Genomic DNA, 18,588 nt, shown 5'->3' with positions numbered 1-18,588 from the left:
CTCAGATCCAAGTATATGAACAGCTTTAGCACCACATGACATTAAGATGAAAAATGCAAAGACAAAAGCATAACAACTGATGGAAAGACAGTGATGTTAAAATTCCAAGTGCAACTCTAGGCCCTAAACACCCTAATCTCTTAAACTAGGCTTTATTTTGCCATCTCCAAGCCACTCTTCAGAGAGAGGCTTCTCAATGGTTTCCCACACAGCTGCACCTTTCCCACAAGTGCAAACGAAGTTTTTAACCTCTCTGGGAATTTCTTCTTCAGTTTCCCTATAACTGAAAAGAAATATAATCTGAAGGTTTAGTAACTCACCCTCCTCATTTCCCAGTGGGAAAGGCTTCTTGAGAGAGTAAGGTCTGGATCTGGAAAGGTAAAGAGATATGCACCTAATTGACATCCTGGCCAGCAGTCCAGCTTTCAACAACCTCTTACTTCATCTTTCCTCAAAGGCAGTATTCTTACACCTTTTGAACCACTGTCTACACATGTTTTCCCACACATTACCAACGCATTGTATCAACGTTTTAACAGAGACATACAGCTTTATGTAAGATTTTCACTGAATCAGCAGAACACTCCTCCAGAGAGCAGAGCCCTTTCAAAGGCTTGGTTTTAAAGTCTGCTCTGTAACATCTGTGATAAAAATACATCAAATCAATAATGGCAATCTGTACGGTAAGTTTTATCAGACATCTTTAACATCCTCTCTTTTGAGGCAATCTCTTGATCTCTTTTGGTTGCTGCAGATTTTTACATGTAGCTTGTAGGCCCCAGACCAGGAAACTAATTAAGCTTTTTTTTAGCCAATTGGAACTAGGAAGAAGCTTGCCAATTTAACAACTGTATTTCTAGACAGAGAACTCTGAAATGTACCCCTCTTCAGATGCAGGAATGGACAGCTCCATATTACCCATTGGTATCTATCCATCTGATTCTGTTTTGGTCTTTCTCCTTCCCATACCTTGTGATCCCTAAGCCAGTGTCTCTCATCTTCTCCTCCCTTCACATTCATGCCATTTTCCTCCATCCCTGCCCATGCCTCTCCCATTTCTACCTGAGTCTCTCTCAGTGTTGCAGTTCGACTGAATGTGGAAAGACTGCAGCCCCCGTAACTCATCTTCATCATTTCCTTCATCTTCACCATCCTTGTCGCTGTCTGATGAGAGTGCAGGCACAGAAGACAGGGCRGAGATGGACTCACGCCTGAAAGGCAGGGATTAGAAGCAGTGTTATGGYTTATGGAAGAACTGCTCACCTTTTCAATCCTCACACCAGACACTTCTGCACCTTATCTCCATCCATCCTCAGGAGGCAGCCTCAACTCTCTCAAACAGCCCTTGCCCTAGTCCAACCCACCTCTGAGAAACAGGGCAAGCTAAACCCTGCATAAAGATGTGCAAACCCTGCCACAGCAGTGTTCTCATATGTGTGGAAGGTTGACAGAAATCAGAAGCAAACAAGTTTGAGAAAGTCAAATGAAATGAAACTGGGCCTCCCATTTCAGACTCCGCCAATTGTTTCGGTCAAGATGGTAGATTATATTTGAAAGGCAAATATTTTCCCCACCCTCAAGCACTTCCCCTCTGGAAGTGGTTTACACATTAAAAATGTCAGAGATAGTCTCTGTTTGAAAATAATTGGGTTTATGGCAMATAATCCCATAACAGACAGGTTCATTTCAAGGATTGCTCCAGGCAGAACCTGAAGGCACAGCCCATATACCATAAGAGCACCGTGCTGACTACTTTAGCTTTCAAGGATCATGTAAAACATATCTTGGGCAGACCTTTGATTAAAGTAGGTCAAGACAAGTTTTACCACACAGTCCTCAGAGGCACTCCCAGCATAGAATTGCCCACTACCAATCAAGGGGACACAACACCACCAAAGTTTACCCTCCCCTTTTCTTCTCCTCTTCGCTTTCCTCCACTTACCCCTTCAGTCCACAGAACCAAATGAACAAAAGAACCTTTGGACAATAATTGAAGAAGAATCCCCAAGAAATACATTTGAGTAGCCCCTACTCCATGGCCTTGAGCTAGAGCACCAAACTCATAATTAGTGACATTTACAGGATATCACTGGTGGGTGTTGAGTGCCAAGCATTATTCATTAAATAAAAATAGCTCATCCACCAAATACAGAGCAATCTGGCAAGGGACCAACTTCTCCTGCAGCTGACAGATAGCAGGCAGGATTGAAACACGGTAAGAAGCAGTTAAGGTATTTTAATCTTTTCTCTTCCTGGGTAGTGGCAGGACATTAATTTCCATTTCATTAGCAGAAATAACAACACAACCATTTCAGATGAGCTTTGAAGTGTTCTTGCAAAAAGAAAGGTGAAACTGACTGTAGCCTGCAGAGTTCTCAAGTGAAATGGTTTTATATTGGCCACCTTCATTTACTTTTGACATTTGAGTTGGTCAGTCTCTTCATCTCTTCTACCCTCTTGTGCTCATCTTGTCACTGTCAGGTTCTTGTGTCTAAGCAGGGGAATCCCAACACCTCAGTATGTTTGAGGTTATGCCATGTTTCATCCTATGATGTMTATTAATTACATTTATTCATGGTAGGCTATAATTACTTTGTATCAATAACTTTGATAGCATCCTGCTGCTTGTATTTATCATGGATGGTTGAGGARTTCATTGAGACAGAAGGTTTGGATTATTAGACATTTAAACATCTGACTGGTTGAATACCTCACAATGGTGAGGTGATACGGCAAGGCAAGATTATGTGTTTGCCAAACTCCTGTGTGTACCGTCACTGGTGTAAATGGAGAAGGGAGGATCGCTATCCATGTGTTTTATGTYACAAATAGAAAGATGGCCCCTGTCCAACACATGGTGACCGACAAAATTAGTAAGGGGGGGGGGGGGGTAGTATGTTCCAGTATCCTTAAAGTTGCAGAGTAAGAGAATGCAAAACATATTTTGGAAGACAGATTTCAGGTTTTTTCACACCTCAAAGGAAGTGACAAGTTATGAAGTAACATATTTGATACAAACATAAGGTWATCTTGTATTATCTCAACAATAATTCATGCCCCTCTTCCACATCCTTTTTACAACTCAAGTATGCTTCTCAGCTCAGTTCTGTAACTTGAAGGGAGATAGATGAATGAATGGCATTTTCAAAATTATCTTAGGCCCACTGACTTGAAACAGATACTCCTGAAATGAAAACTAGGTTCACAGCGTCTTGAGCCTTGACTGTTGTTCTTGCCCAAGTCAACCCYTCAATTCAGACTTCACTATTTCTCCTTTCTTTCCCCCATGCAGTTTGAGTTTTCTCCTAAGCCCAGCCCCACTCCTGCACACATCTCCTCAATACTCTTCCTCARTTCTTTTTAATGGGTAGATGGCAGTCAGTGTAATGTACAGTGAGTTTTCAAGAACAGGAGCTGTTTCTAAATTAGCACCACATAAGAGCATTTTGAAAATGAAAGAGTAAGACTTCTGGGGTTTGCTGAATTCCTGCTGAGAACTAAATCCCAAAGCATCATTATACCACAATGAATGTTTCAGAGTAGCTATTACAGAATAGCATGTACAGACATGTCCAATTCTCATGATGCATGTGACTCAGAGCAAGTGCTTTAATTTTACTTGTTCATCTTTGCTGAGGAACTATCCTACTCWAGTATCATAGTGTCCTAGGTTAGGGTTAGGGTTATCATTAAGGATAAAGAAGACCTCCAAGATCATCAAGTCCAACATTTGTCTGAACCTCATCATGCCCACTAAACCATATCATKAAGTGTCATGTCTACTCATTTTTATAAAATTTCCAGGGGTGATGATTCAACAGTTYTCCTGTGGGACCCTGTTCCCACTSTTTCAGTGAAGAAATTGTTTCTAATGTCCAACACAAACTTCCCTTSGCACAATCTGAGGTGATTTCCCCTTGTTCTCTTGCTAGTTGCCTGGGTGAAGAGGCAAATTCCAACTCACTACAACCTGGATCTTGTTCTACACAGGGCAACAGAGTCAGCTGCTCTTCAGCTCCCAGTTTTTGAAGGGTCAGAATGTACAGGGTCAATGGCAGGGAAGGACCTTAAATTAGAAAGTCTTCAGGACATGGTATAGACTTAAAAGTTCTACTATTAAGACATCTGATAATAGGTACTCYGTATTCTTTTGTATGGCCTGTATCCAACACTGTTTTGTTTTCTCAGACAAGAATGGCAACTATCCATTTAAAGAGGTATGTTGCCAGCATTCCCACTCTGATCTTAGGCTACTTAAACCCTCAGCTTTAGGGATGTATTTATGAAACTGTAACATCCTGTGTGGTAGGTGTCAAGGGCAGATTATGTCATCCTGCTTCCCCCTCAAATGTCGAAATGTTTTAAAACGAAAGTTATTCTGCTTTTCCCCACAGAAGGATCACAGTGCACTGACTTCAGAGTTTCCCTAGTGTTACAACTGCAGTAGTTCATCACAGACTGAGGCACCATTTCTGATATGGTATCAAAAGGCTGCCCCATTCTGAGCCCTGGAAACAACACACTTTCCTGGACTGGACTGGACTCACTGAGAATTTGATAAGGAACTCTTCCTTACAAATATATCTGACAGAACACAGTACTTCTTCAGCAGACATATATAATGTACTTTTAGACAATTTAATTTGGATAACATTTTCATTTCTGCTTTTTATACTAGAGAGTCAAGGAAAACCATGGATAAAGTGATTTTTAAAATCAATATAAAAAATATAAATGTTTAGCTAAAGCACCACTATAAATGCCCTGCAAACATTCCACAGTAAAATCAGTTCAAAAATTCCCTTCCAAAAATGTGAACTTTTCTAAACTATAAATGCATACTTGGATCAAAATCAAAACCCTACTAAATGGCCTTTACATGACTCCTTCACTGAAAATATAAAAGCCTTAAAACCAAAATGTACCAGCAATGCCAGTTGAGTACAAGTTCTATCATCCCGAACTATCAAAGCTCTTCATGCTCAGAAAAAAGCRAACATCTGCAATTACCACAACCACAGGCAGAACTGAAAGGCTCTCAGCCACACTATGGAGAGCAGTGGGTCACRTAGATGAATGCAGTTCAAAGGTGAGGCAGAGAAATCATTCAGAGGAGAAACTTCAGCCTCTCTAGAAATTTCTGGAGGGACTGAAAATGCTGGGACTCTTCAGTTCAGAGAGCAGGTTGGATGAAGAGAGGTTATGAAAAAGGTTTACAAAACCATGGGCACTACCAATAGCTGGCAGCAAAACAACAGACCAACAAAGCTCACAATACTCAGGAGAGGACTTTCAACAAAACTAGCAGAAATGTGTTCTAACCAAGACAAAAAAGTCCTTTTCACAGAGAGCAGTAAACTCTGGAAACTTGTCACCAAAGGAAGCTGCAGAGGCAGAAGATATTATGAAGTYCAAAAAGCATTGATACAAACTCACTGGACAGTGGGTCCATGACAAGATAGCAAAGGGAACAGGTAGAGATGTATCTCTTAACATCCCTGAGGTAACAAATGAGCATGAGGCAAATGGACAACAAAGGTTTATACAGCAAGGCTCACACATTGCCTCCCAAATAGCATCTTCCATTGCCACAGTCACAGGCAGAATACTGGGCTTTGTTGAACACTGGTTACACCCAAAAAGGCATCTTCTGTGTGTTTACACTGCTTATGTTACTCACCTGGAACAATTCCTGCCCGGACAGTTGCAACTGGATAGACAGCACTGTCCTGTATTGGAAATCTTCATCATCCACTGCCTATCAGATCAATTTTGTTACCCCAGTATTATTTTGATTATTTTTCCTGTACCATGGAACTAGCAGAAAGTGTTACTTCCCCCACCAAACACTAGCAATTGTTCTAAAGAAGATCTAGAAGAACAAATGACTAATCACCAGGCAGGGAGCTTTCTCATACTACTGTCAGTCTTTTAGGACAACAATTTTACACAACAAGGAGGAACTCAACTCTCTACTGCAACCTACACAGACAGGCTTTGGAAACAATAAGAACAGGTACAGGACACATAGAAAACAAATCTCACTCAAATTCATTAGTTTTCCTTCTCCCACCTCAGTAATGCTGGTCCAATAGGCTCTTCTTCCATACTAAGTCCCAATCCAAAATGCTCTGGAGTTATGTCTTTGCTGATCTCCAGTGGCCACAGCGGCCGATCAAAACTGAAAACAAGCTTTCAAAGCTGACAAGCAGATTCCAGGCTTGCAAAGAGGCTACCAAACAAGTTTAGTAAAGTTCTGGGCTTGGCGTGGCACTAGCACCGCCCTTCAGCAAGCGTCTGTGATGGAAACAAGAATCACCTCACGTGGAACAGGACTGGGATTATCTATCACAGGCTGAGCCTGGGTAGGGGAAGGCTGCAGCTGCTGGAATAATGGAGAGACTGCTATAAAAAGCACATTGCTTGACAGATCCAGAACTTTGGCAAGAAAAAAAGCTTCCTGAGTTTTCCCACCATCGTTACCAAAAGCACTTACGAGACAAGACTTGTTTCAAGAACGAACAGATCTGAGACTTTCCAAAACAAAACTATGCAGACAGACTTGTTACAACATTGCTTGCTCCCAAAGGGAGTGAGAAGGTCGTCCTGATACTCAACAACCAGTGTGGTAAATCTTCTAATGCTTTGGATATTCTTTTATATCCAGAACTCCATCTGTAGTCATTTTGGACATAGGGACAAAAAAAATCTGTTTACCCTTTTTTCCCCCAGTGTGATCTCATATCAGCTTGGTCACGGTCCAACTAGTCTCAATTACTTATGAACTACAGAGAAACCAAACACATTACACTAATAATCAAAAATACCCTGTCACTCTTGTTCTGTTTAAAAACAGAAGCATCGCTTTTTAAAGAAAGGTCACCAGATAAATTTAGATCTATTCAGCTTGTAGTCTGCAATAATTTGTTTTCCAATATGTTGTTTACCAAGCAAAAAGTAATAATATTTTTTAGCTTGCAAAAGCTTTTCCCATTTAAATTATTTTAATATTTATTATTCATATTATAATTATTTTAGGTGAGTTTTTTCAAAATAGTTAACAAAGAAACAGGAAAACTGTAAGGACTCTTTCAGAATTATGATCAACATAGCAAACTTGTATACCTCACAGGTGTACTTGAGTATTGACACCACAGCAAACAGCCTTTAAATTGCGTTCAGCTTAGATCTAAAGAAATTTGTTCATGAAGGATCACAGCTTCCCTGTGGGATTCTRTATAACATCTTCAATACTCCTAAGTGAACTGCTTATTAAAGTTTCTGACTACATCATCAAATTAAATTAAGACACAAGAGGCATTGCATATATACTGCCATCAGCAAAGCACACTAACTCTGCCTGGAAGATCCCAGTCTGGTTTTTATATCCAAAGAAGTGGGCACCCCACATGGCAAATTCAACAGAGGAATAAGAGAACTTTTGGAAGACACTATCAGTGAAGACCACAAAAACCTTTACAGTTGAACCCCAGTTCCCCACTTCCACATTCCACCCTACAAAGCCAACAATTCTTTTCAGTCTGCTCTGCTCACCTCATGAGTCCAGTTGCCTTGTGAGGCGGAGACTTCTCTGCCTGCTTCCCTCTCTGTTTCATGTCAGACAGTCGCTGCCGCATGTTGATGGTCATCTCTGAGCTCAGACGCCAGATGAAGATGCAGCTGAAAGAGGGAAAGGTGAGGCTGGGATCAAGTCTCAGTTCAGTTTATTGATACTAATTGCCACTGCAGAGACAAACAAGATCCCTTCTCTCTGGCAGAGAGACACAMGCACAAACAGCTTCACAGAAACTCAATCCCATCACAATCCTCATGACRAAAGGGTTAAACCTGCCTGTCACACTCCCTGTGAGCAAAAGCAACTGCAGAGATATTTGCACAGACTCATCTCTGATCCCATACCCTTATTTGACTATCTGACCAGSTGCCGAAGCAAATGCCGTAACAAGTCCCTTCATGGTCAGCAGGATTAGTGGAGCCCACAGATGTCCCTTCATCCTCTAACAGAGGCTAAGCTGAAATCTCCAATTGCCACTACCCACAAAGGCAAGGCCTTCCTAATGCCCACCATCCCACGGACTCTGTGCTGTATTARCAGTTAAGCTTATGTGGCAGTACTTTTTACAATCAGGATGCTCCTGCAGTTTCATTTGGAATTCCCTACAGGACACTTGCACAGAATTTACACAGCCATTAGCTCAGCTGGTGAGAGCACAGTGCTAATATTACCAAGGCCATGGACTCAATTCCCATATGGAACATTCACTTAAGAGTGGACTCAATGATCCTTGTGGGCCTCTTCCAACTCAGAATGTTCTACGACATATTCTGTGGAATTTGATTGACTTTGGTCAATGGATTCAAAAGAATTAGAGAGAAGGAAACCAACAGTGTGGTCTCATTTCATGAATTTCTTCAGAAACTCAGCTTAAAGAAATATATTCCTCATCACATCAAAGAATACTGTATCTCATCTACAGCTACTAGAAAGTAAAATGACCAGTATTGTCTTTGAAATTTAACCTCAGTGCTAATTAATTCTTTTCATCTCAGCCATTTTTCCTGTCTAGCTGGATATACCTAAGCTTAYGTAGAAACAGAGATGGTGCTTTGACTATCACTTCAAAAATTCTGCACCCTTCTWTGGAATCCAAAGAGGATTTAATTCAGTTCTCCAAGACCCATCAGTGCGAGTATACTCACGGGTACTCCAATACACACAAGATTTTTCAGTGACTGAGTYTTCCCTCTTTTTCGATAGCATACAAACATTAAGTTGCTTTGCCATTTTGAACAACGACCATCAAATTTAGTATCCCTGACATGAGGCAAATGTCAAAAGCAMCAGGATTCTGAATACCCGAATTTACTTCTCCATTTTTCCTCTCCCAAGATGAAACAGCTTAAAAGGTTTTAAYTTCTGTATCACACTAAAAAAGCCCATACATCTCTCTTTTGCAGTCTGTGGAGATTTTAAGGCAAAACTAAAAACTCCATTCTTGTCCCCAGTGCCACGCTCAGGAGCATCACCCCCAGCTACTGAAATCACATACAGACACTTCCAATCGACTGTGAACACATTGTTATCCTCCCACTGGAGCTTTTCAGACAAGAGAAGGGGGTGAGGCACTATGTCTGGGAACTATGGCAACCCRGGGCAGCCAGCTGTTTCCCCTCAAGGAGCAGCTCTCTCCAAATAACAGCAACCACAATCTGCTGCTGAAAAAAAAAAATATTGAAATGGAGGAAACAAAATTCTGAAAGCAAATCTGGCTTGTTCACTTATCCTAGCCCTGTAGTTATCAAATGCAAAGATAAGCAGCAAACAACCTGAGCCTGTGAATACATTACCATTCAACACAAATGACAGAAGCATGAACCCACCTATCCCTTTTGCTAGGGCTGGGGAGGGGGTTTGGTTTTGTTTTTTCCTTCCTTGCATTACTGTTCTCACATGAATCTCACAGTCCTTGTGCCCTTTCTCATCTCTGTTTTTTTTTTCTTTCTATTCTCAATTTTATTCTTTGCACATGCTGCAGTGTGTGAACAGACTATTTTCCCCATTCTCCTTTGAAAAAGATGCTTTCTCATCTCCTYACAGCAAAGTTCTTCATGAATCCTTTCCTCACTTCTCATCCACCTCCTGCATACCCTTAGTGAAGAAAATTACCCTTTTCCTCATGGAAATGTCAACAAAGGAATGTCACACTAAATCACAAGGATCACTGGGGATTTCAATCATTTCATGTTTCTGGAATTTACAGAAGTTCACAGCAAAAGGACTCTCTTGTGCAACTTATCCCCTAATCTACTTACACATAGCAAAGGTAAAGAAAGAAGAAAACTAAATTATTTATTTATTACTGAAAGACAGAAGTAACCAACTGATGAGATTTGAGGTGAAATAKTGTATGTTCTGTAACAACTCACCCTCTAAAACCCTCTTTTCAATTCAATTGTGTTTTGTTAATAAGAAAATAAAAGAGAGAGAATATGGGTTGCTCTGAACTTGCAATAGCACTCCAGGAACAATCTTTCTCAAAGGAAAATTTTTATTCAGTTTGGCTGATTTAAACATTCACTGATTCTAGAGACCCACTGTCCTGGAATCAGTTCAGGTCCTCTCACCTGTGCAATCACCATACCAGGCATGTATTCTCCTCTTTCCCTTGGGCTCAGTCTGGTGGTTACTTAAGCTTTTAGTGAACTGATTTAGCTCACTAAATGTGCAGAAAATTCATCTCAGGAGAGTACTGATGGAGTGACCTGAATCAGCTGAATGAGGGGTCAGCTGTAGCATTGCTGACTCAGGGGAGCTGGAAGAGGACCATATGGACTGGACCAAAAWGTGCAGAGAGGCCTGTCCTTTTTGCTGCTAAACAGGCTCTTTTACCTGGTGAAACCTCACCAACAGGAGCACTGCAAGAAAAAGTTTTGGCTCTACTAGCAAAAACAGCACAAGGTGCCTTATATTAGAGACTTGGAGGCTGGCCAGGAAACAGGTCACATCTCTGTCTCCTTYCCAGCAGGGAGTAGCATTTACACTCAGAAAAGGGAAATACTTCACATGGAACTTCATTCCATGGAACAATAACATAAGTTCTGTGAGYTTCACCAATAGCACACATTTAGGATGCAGAAAGCTCTGAGATTTATTTGGAATTCATAAACTATCCCTAGAAAATAAAAATCTACCTTTCTTAAGGACATGTTAAATCCAGTGTGAGAAGGCATGGGCCAATATCACAAACAAGCAATACCTCTTACCTGTCACCAGAAACAGAGATCAGRTGTTTGCAGTCATTACTGAATTTCATCCCAGTTACAATCTCTGTGTGAAATAAAGCACAAGAAAAACAATCTTCCCTGAATTATTCCAATGGACAGAAGARATCATTAGCCATATAGCCTATCTGTACTCAGTAACTCACACTTCACAGATCAATATGCCCCAATTACCATAACCATTTAACCAAGAATCTAGGCTGGACATTGAAAGGGYACCCCATGGCAAAATATACATGAAGACTGAATTCTCTTTTTCCCTATCATAGAATAGCTCCTACATGGTAGGAGCTGAGGGTACATCATAATGAAACTCAACACTGAAAAAAACCACAGACTACCTTATAGGCAATTAGAAAAATAATGTTTTAATAAATACATTACTTGATGGGKGTGTGTGTGTGCATGTGCTTGTGTGCAAAAATTGAACTTGCAATAAAATAAGCTATTACAACTTCATCCAACTGCAGCCTACTCAAAAATACCAATTAGGTAAACTTTGGTGGGAAGGAATCTTTAGAAAGCTTTGACTAGTATCAGACCCTCCTGTATAGTCATCACCAGCAAAAATGCATTTCCAGAAGTTTACAAGCTTTACCTGAGTGTCCATACATGGTTGCAACACACTCGCCCGAATAGAAATCAAAGATGGAGAGGTTCTTGTCAGAACAGCTGGTTGCAATATAAAGACCAGAAGGATCTGTTTGCACCTAGTTTAGGAGACCAGAGGAATGCAAAGATCTAGTGAGAAAATACCTTCAAACTACATGAAAATAGTCCAGAATACCCAAGACATTCAGAATAAAATGCAAGTAGTTCCCACAGGATTCCATTTGAGTACTAACCTATCCAGCATCCCAGGGCAAATCTCCAACCTGACTAGACTTTTAAGACTATCTCCAACCAAACCAGAGACCGAAGGCTCATAAATTAAATGCCTTCATGACTGTGAAGGCATCAYCACCAATGCACAGACTTCTACACCTCTCTCCTCTTTTAACCACTAGGGTCTTACTTTCCTCTATGTTAAGATCAAAACAAAACAACAAAAATCCCTCCACCCCAGAACACACACACACACACATATGCCATAAAAAATCAGAGATGACAAAGTGAAATATTAAAAGATTCCAGTCTTCAGGAGAGAGAGCAAAAAAAAAAAAAACACATTGCCAGGAAACTGTCTTCAATAATGATGCTGTCATAYCTCCAGCATTTGCAACTCCCATTTGTCAGCTATTTTGTTAGTTTGTTTTGTCATATGCACCTATTTGTTGCTTTATCTTGGATCAAATATAAAATCCCCTGCAAATGCCTTACCATGTCTAAAGCAGCAATACACACCAAATACAGTTACTGTCACCAAACATCCTGCTTCATCCTTTATAGAATTTTAAGGAACTGAGAGTGAAAACTGTGTTTTTCAAGGGAGACATGGTATTTAAATAATGGTCATTCTTTTGGTTTGTTATGTTTATTTTGTTGATGTTTACTTCCAGTCTCACTGTTTGTGTTCTATTGCTTAAGCAGCAAAGTGTATTATGATCTCAGAATAACATGCCAAGAAAGTTTAAATTCCAGAGTCAAACATAATCCCTTGGTGACATAATTGCCTTAAAAATGAGCAAAGCAACAGTAACAGTAATTGAGACTCCCCACTTGAGACAAAAATAAAAAAAAACAAACACAAAAAARCATAAAGGATATTACAAACAAGAAATCCAGCTCCMAGCACATTTTATGGTTTCTCATCTGAGAAAGATATAATCAAGCACCTAAGCATACCAACAATTTAAAGTGTAGCATCAATTTTTCATTTTCTTTACTCTAGCTTATAAAAAACTTGTTAGAATTATAACAGGCAAAGAGAAAGAACTTACCTTTCTCTATAAAACAGAAGAGCTGTCACTGAACAAAATTGTTTTCCCCTCCCTTTTYACCCCGTTATTTACACCCATCAATAATTTCAGCTAGAAGGGAACTAAAACTATCAACTATTGCTGCCTGGCCAATTCAGGGTTGACAAAATTAARGCTTGTTATGAGGACACTGATCAAATGCATCTTCCACAGTAAGGCTTGGCGCATTGACCACTTCTCCAGGAYGCCTGTTTCAGTGTTTGACCAAACCCTCAGTAAAGAAATGCTTCCCAATGTCCAGGCTAAACCTCCCCAGTACAGCTTCGAACCATTCCCATATATCCTATCCCTGGATCCCAGGGAGCAGAGCTCAGCACCTCCCTCTCTGAGTCCCCTCCTCAGAGAGCCATGAAGAGCAATGTGGTTACCCTTGGGCCTCKTCCTCTCCAAACYARACAAGCCCAAAGTCCTCAGCTGCTCCTCAGGCACATTCCTTCCAGTCCCTAATAACAGCACAGCTGACCTGTCCAGCASTAGGAAAATTATCAGCGAGAAAAAAAAATACAATGAAGAAGCCKGTTTGGCAACTTAACTTGAGAGGTATTTTGATTGTGTCAACTGGTTTTCCCTCTTTACAGACAAGAATGCAGTTCTTCCACTCAACTGCCCATCTTGAACACACCTGATTTACCAGGGTAAGCCCAGKGTAGTGGCAGAAGCAGGCGTGCTACCCTACCCCAAGGCCTGGAGGCATTCAGCACATGGAAAACTTGAACAGACTCTCTCTAAGCAGCACCAGCTTTGTCCAGAACTCCAAGACCCAGGCTTTTCAGGGCAAATGCTATTTAATTCTATCAACTCAAAGRGTTTCCCTTGTATTTGCCCTCTGATATCCACTTCACAAACACTGATCCACAGACATTTCCACTTTAAAAATCCTAACAAAAACAGTCAAGGAAGCTAGAATGAGCTCTGTGGAGTAGAAAATAAAGGATTTAATTAAATTGATTAGATMATCTCCTGACAGATATTGATGGAGTTCTACTTGTTTTTACAGCATGGTCCTGTGACTCACTTCAGAAACAGGACAGAGAGAAAAATTATACATCAGTTTCTGCATTCATTGACTCTTTTCCTGTTTTAGCTTMATGAAACCCAAATACATTACCAGCTGTTAAGGGAAGTAGGAGGAAGCAGCAGCAGGGTAAAGGACAGAGTATGGAGTAAGCAAAAAAAACACCAAATTACTGTATCCTGATTCGTATTTCATTTTATTGGCCATGAGATGCATTCAAGTTGGAAAAAGGAAAGAAAAGAAAACAGCTTACTTTGATAAGGGTGCCATCTTCACCTTGGGATCCCTTGTAAAGCTTCTTCTGCTTCCCACTGCTTATGTTGAAAACCCTGAGGGGATACATAAAACAACATGGCTCATTTTGCCCAGGGGCTCTTGCCAACTGTTATAAAAATACCTGGGCTCCTTCACACTAGACGAAAGATKTGGAGAGCAAGACACTTTATGTTAGAATACAAAAACCAAACCAAATTACATCCAGTAGTGATATTTAGCTATGACCAAACTCTTTAACATCTCAAACAGCATATCAGCAAGGGGAAAGGCAGAATTCAACCTCACAGTGCTTCAGCTCTGTCTGAAAATGCTGTATCAAAAAACTTAGAGGAATACATGATAGAGATAGGAATGCCTTATTTATGACTGCAAAGATATTTTCAGGATGAGAAGGAAACTAACCTAATGTTACGATCCTGACATCCAATAGCTGCATATTTCCAGCTGGGGTCCACATCCATGTCATAAAGGGTGGTCTTCCTAACAATGTGATGTGTTCGGGTAAACTGAACTCCTTCTCCTGTCTAAAGATATGGGTAAAAACTGTGTCAAAATCACATAGTTAATCCATTATTAAAAACAAGTAAATAWAGATGAGTCTTCTCACACAGCCAGCACAAAACAATCCTTCCCAGGAAGCAGCTAGGTGCAAATGGGACTGGAAGCACAAGAAACTCTTCCCTCCAGCCCATACTCTTTCACCACTCCTCACAATAGCTTTGGCAGTGAAAGAAAAGCAGATATCCTAACAGTTCTCTATTTCACATCTTGCTGAGAGAGGTCAGGCTGGGAGTAGCTGCATGCTTCACARGACTAGTTCTCCAAATGTAATCTCTTCTACCAAATCAGTGGGAGGCAYTGAGGCTGAAATAGCTACAAGCTCTTACAGAAATGCTGATATCATTCTTTGAAGTAACTCCTTTSTGGGGAGATTATAAATCAGAAGTGTACAAAAAGCTGTGATAAGGTTACCTTCTGCGCAGTGCGGAAATAGATGCTCTTGTCTGCCCCACAGCTTATCATTCGCACTTTCCCATCATTGGCTGGAATTAAAGGCAGGACACAAAAGAYAAACACATATACAAGGTGGAGGAAATGTTTCAATTTATACCACTGCTCATTTATTCCAGTCCTGGTTAGTTAAARCTGACTCCTTCTAAAGCAGCAAAACAGAAGCCCCTTTTCACAGAGGCTTTACTGAACAGATTRGGATGTAATTCTGTCTGCTCCCTCACCTGTGTGCTCCTATACTGACTGATCCTCTATGTGCCACAGCACTCCGCGGCAACATGGCACATTCATACTCTGTAAGAGCTGAAAACAGGCAATAGGCACTTTCAGACCTTAGAGCTGGTCACATGTTTCTTGCTGCCCTTTCTTACTGCAGGGTCAGGCTTCCCTTAGGACTCTTCATTAATCAGCTCCTTCAGCAAAGCAACACCTGATAAAACTCCAAGTAATGACAATGCATCCAGCATCACACAGGCCCTTGAGCTGCACCCACTTAGAGCATGCCAGCACTTGGCTCACAGACCAGCACAAAGGCCTTAGCTTCCAGACCTTGAGCCCAGTTCCCTCAGCTCAGCTGGCTACATTCAAGGCCAGCTCACTGATAAGACAGATCTGTCAGAGAAACTTTTGCTGGCCTTGAAATTCCTCCAGAAAAAAACAACTTGAAAAAGCCACACAGTTACTTTGGGGAGTCTAAACAGATGACCAAAAAAAATCCAGCTGCAGTTTCAAATTGGCCTAGCCCAATATTTAAGTAGCTGAAATACTTTGCAGCCAGAGCAGGACAACAGCAGTGTTTAAATCCAGCTTTGGAGGGAGCCCATGAYTCTTTACCTGCAAACTTCACTGCAGTGATGGAAGAAGAATGTTCATCCAGGGTTTGCTGCAGACTGTAGTCCTTCCCAGCATCCAAGACATGAATCAATCTATCCCGACTRGCTGAGGCTAAGAGCTTTAAACCTRTCAGAAATTTAAAAAGAGTGCAAGATCATGACTTTAAAGGTAATTTTKGAAACAGCTTTCTCAAGTCATCTTAGGAACAAAACATTATACTAACTAAACTAACTGCATAGATGGACACCAAGGAACACTCCTGAATTTCACACTATAATAATAAACAGAACAAGTTTCAATCTCAACATTCAATATTCCAATAAAAAGTAAAAGAAAAAAGACTTTTTCAAAGCCTGACTCTACTGGCCCAACACTACAAGCCTGGTCTGAAATCCAGGAGTAGCTCACAATGAGAATTCTAACATGCCATATTTGGACATTCTGGCTTGCTCAACATAACATTCATAGCCRAAGGGGAAGCAGCTCAATTGCATTTACCTGTGTCAGGTTTGGAGTATTCCAGACATAGGATCTCAGAGTCATGGGCTTCCACCTTCAGCATTTCCTTCAGAGACTGCAACTCATATATTCTAAGACACAACAAGGCTCATTTCAGTATGTTTAATAAAATTAGCAAGACCTGGTTTTGATTCTCTTGCCTGACCAGTCCTACAATCTGCATAAGAAGCATTATGGGATTACCTGAGAGTGCCTATCCTGTCCCCCGAGGCCAGGTGCTCCCCGCTGGGACTCACACAGACAGTGCGAATCCCCACCTTCGTATCCAGCACTTGTGCATCAGCTTTGTCTGCACTTCCTGCTGAGTTGTAATCAGTGTCCAGAAGTACCTGAGTGTTGTCATCTACATAGATGATTTTCATCAAGTCCTGGGGACATAATACACCCAGAAATACTTACTTGTTACAAAATAGTAAAGCAAAGCATCTGTCTGAGAAATTGAGCTCCTGGCCAATATACAAGTTTTATTGGCTATAATGCTGTAATTGGTAGGACCTTTTAGCTAGGAGCAAGCACTAAGCGCCTTCATGTTGTAGGATGAAAGTTGCACAGCTGTCTTGCAATCACTCTTTGCAAAAGATTCAGGCTACAAACTAACAGCATCTTCTGCATTACTGATGAGCACTGGGATTAGTGATTACAACGTATTAGGGCACACAGCAGGAATCTGAAAGTCTGCTAGGGATCACCTAAGTCAGCCTTCTGAGAACTGACAGAAAAAGCAGAATTTTTTTCCACCTGATTCCTTAGGTCAGGGCTGCTGTGTCCACAGATCTTTCAACCCAGATGAGAATAGAAGCAAATGTCTCTATGTAATCACTGTTCTTCATGATTATCCTCCCTCCTACATAGATGAAGTGATTGTAAACTGTTTTTTATTCAATTCTCCCAAACCTCTGCTCCATTTAATGCACCTTTTCTAAACAAATCTTAAAAGTGGTTACAAATCACAGAGATGGTGAAAAAGAGAACCATATCTCCTGAAATATATGGCCATTATGGAAGAGACTGTAGTTTATGGAAACAGCAATAGTCCCCAGGACCATTTCAAACAAACTGTCCTTCTACCCAATACTCCTTTCATGTTTCTTCAAGTTCATAATTTGACCAGGTTTATGCTCAGTTTACAGAGAAACCTGTTGACTTGGAGACCTGAAGAAATTTGGGCCTTAACTTGGGAATGCCTGTGCATGAAGAAGAGCAACCCCAAGGGCAAGGAGGTGATCCAAACCAAGGACMTTACATTGCTGAGGATGTTGCGGTGCAGGGCTGTGCCATGGATGTTGGAGCTTTCAGTGTTCCATAGACGAATGGTGTTGTCAGAGGAGCAGGTGATGAAAGAACCAGGGGGGAGGCAGGGCTGATTGTTGTCCTTCACCTCTGGATACATCTAAGGGCAAGTAAAATCAAACCTTGAATAATATTGCCTGGCATCTGGCATCCTAGACATCGGTAGCAAGTTTCAAAACAAAATGAGACAAAAGAGTTGACCTCTCTRTTTTCTAAAGAGGAAAGCCAAACAGTTCTGATAAAAACCTATTTGCAGATCAGAGCTTCATCCTGCCTTCAACCAAATGTTCACTGAGCTTCTCTGACCACAGAAAACTCCTTAAGAATCATGCAATAAGTCAGCATCCTTTGTTTCTAATAGTTCAAAAGACAGCACCTTAAATCCCAAACAATGACCATGCAATATCCACCTTGCACTGTTGCTTGCAACTTTCATCTACTACTGTCAGTTTATAATTCAGAAGGAAAGGATGAGAATCAAGTAATAAATAATAAAAGAGTCCCGCATTCTTTCCACTTCCCCCTTTCCTGACCACTGTTGGACATATTTCAACATATTAACAACTACATTGCTTCCTTTACCCTCTTTCCATTCCTCTGTCCCTCTGAGAGAAACCAACTAGACAGACTGAAAGATGAGAGACACTTGAGAGGGTATTTCCACATGTTCTGGTAAATAGGCTAAGAAGGATCAAAGTTTAGATTTTATTACTTTTTTCATTTTTTTTACTTTAAAGCACTCCACAGATCTCAAACAATCTTTTTGAACAAACTCTTACGCATGCTCTAAAAGGAGGCTCTGTACTAAGCTTTGTTCAATTCTGCTCCTTCTCCCACCTCTCATCTTTTAATTGTGAGATTTTTTTTTTTTTTTCGAGTAGCACGCTGCCTCTCACACATTCAGTCAGYCAGTGCAGTGCA

The 18,588-nt window shown here is 40.8% G+C and overlaps 1 protein-coding gene across 5 annotated transcripts in view; it reads right to left on the bottom strand.

Annotated features, from left to right (window-relative positions):
• The window catches only part of MAPKBP1 (mitogen-activated protein kinase binding protein 1), a 97,870-nt gene that overhangs the window by 15,758 nt on the left and 63,524 nt on the right, over positions 1 to 18,588 (bottom strand). For all 5 annotated transcript variants that reach the window (XM_057365781.1, XM_057365809.1, XM_057365799.1 and 2 more), the window contains exons 11-22: positions 17,621 to 17,767; positions 16,561 to 16,745; positions 16,357 to 16,448; positions 15,859 to 15,984; positions 14,986 to 15,056; positions 14,416 to 14,537; positions 13,991 to 14,066; positions 11,402 to 11,513; positions 10,786 to 10,849; positions 7,555 to 7,680; positions 1,063 to 1,211; positions 321 to 370 (exon numbers count right to left, since the gene is read on the bottom strand). In XM_057365781.1, the coding sequence (XP_057221764.1) occupies positions 321 to 370; positions 1,063 to 1,211; positions 7,555 to 7,680; positions 10,786 to 10,849; positions 11,402 to 11,513; positions 13,991 to 14,066; positions 14,416 to 14,537; positions 14,986 to 15,056; positions 15,859 to 15,984; positions 16,357 to 16,448; positions 16,561 to 16,745; positions 17,621 to 17,767 (1,320 nt within the window). The remainder of the gene's footprint in view (positions 1 to 320; positions 371 to 1,062; positions 1,212 to 7,554; positions 7,681 to 10,785; positions 10,850 to 11,401; positions 11,514 to 13,990; positions 14,067 to 14,415; positions 14,538 to 14,985; positions 15,057 to 15,858; positions 15,985 to 16,356; positions 16,449 to 16,560; positions 16,746 to 17,620; positions 17,768 to 18,588) is intronic.

The sequence above is a fragment of the Malurus melanocephalus genome, unplaced genomic scaffold (genome assembly GCF_030028575.1).
Source record: "Malurus melanocephalus ecotype Western Australia unplaced genomic scaffold, MMel_1.1 scaffold_2, whole genome shotgun sequence".
NCBI classification, from domain to species: domain Eukaryota; kingdom Metazoa; phylum Chordata; class Aves; order Passeriformes; family Maluridae; genus Malurus; species Malurus melanocephalus.
This window is presented reverse-complemented; position numbering and strand designations above follow the sequence as displayed.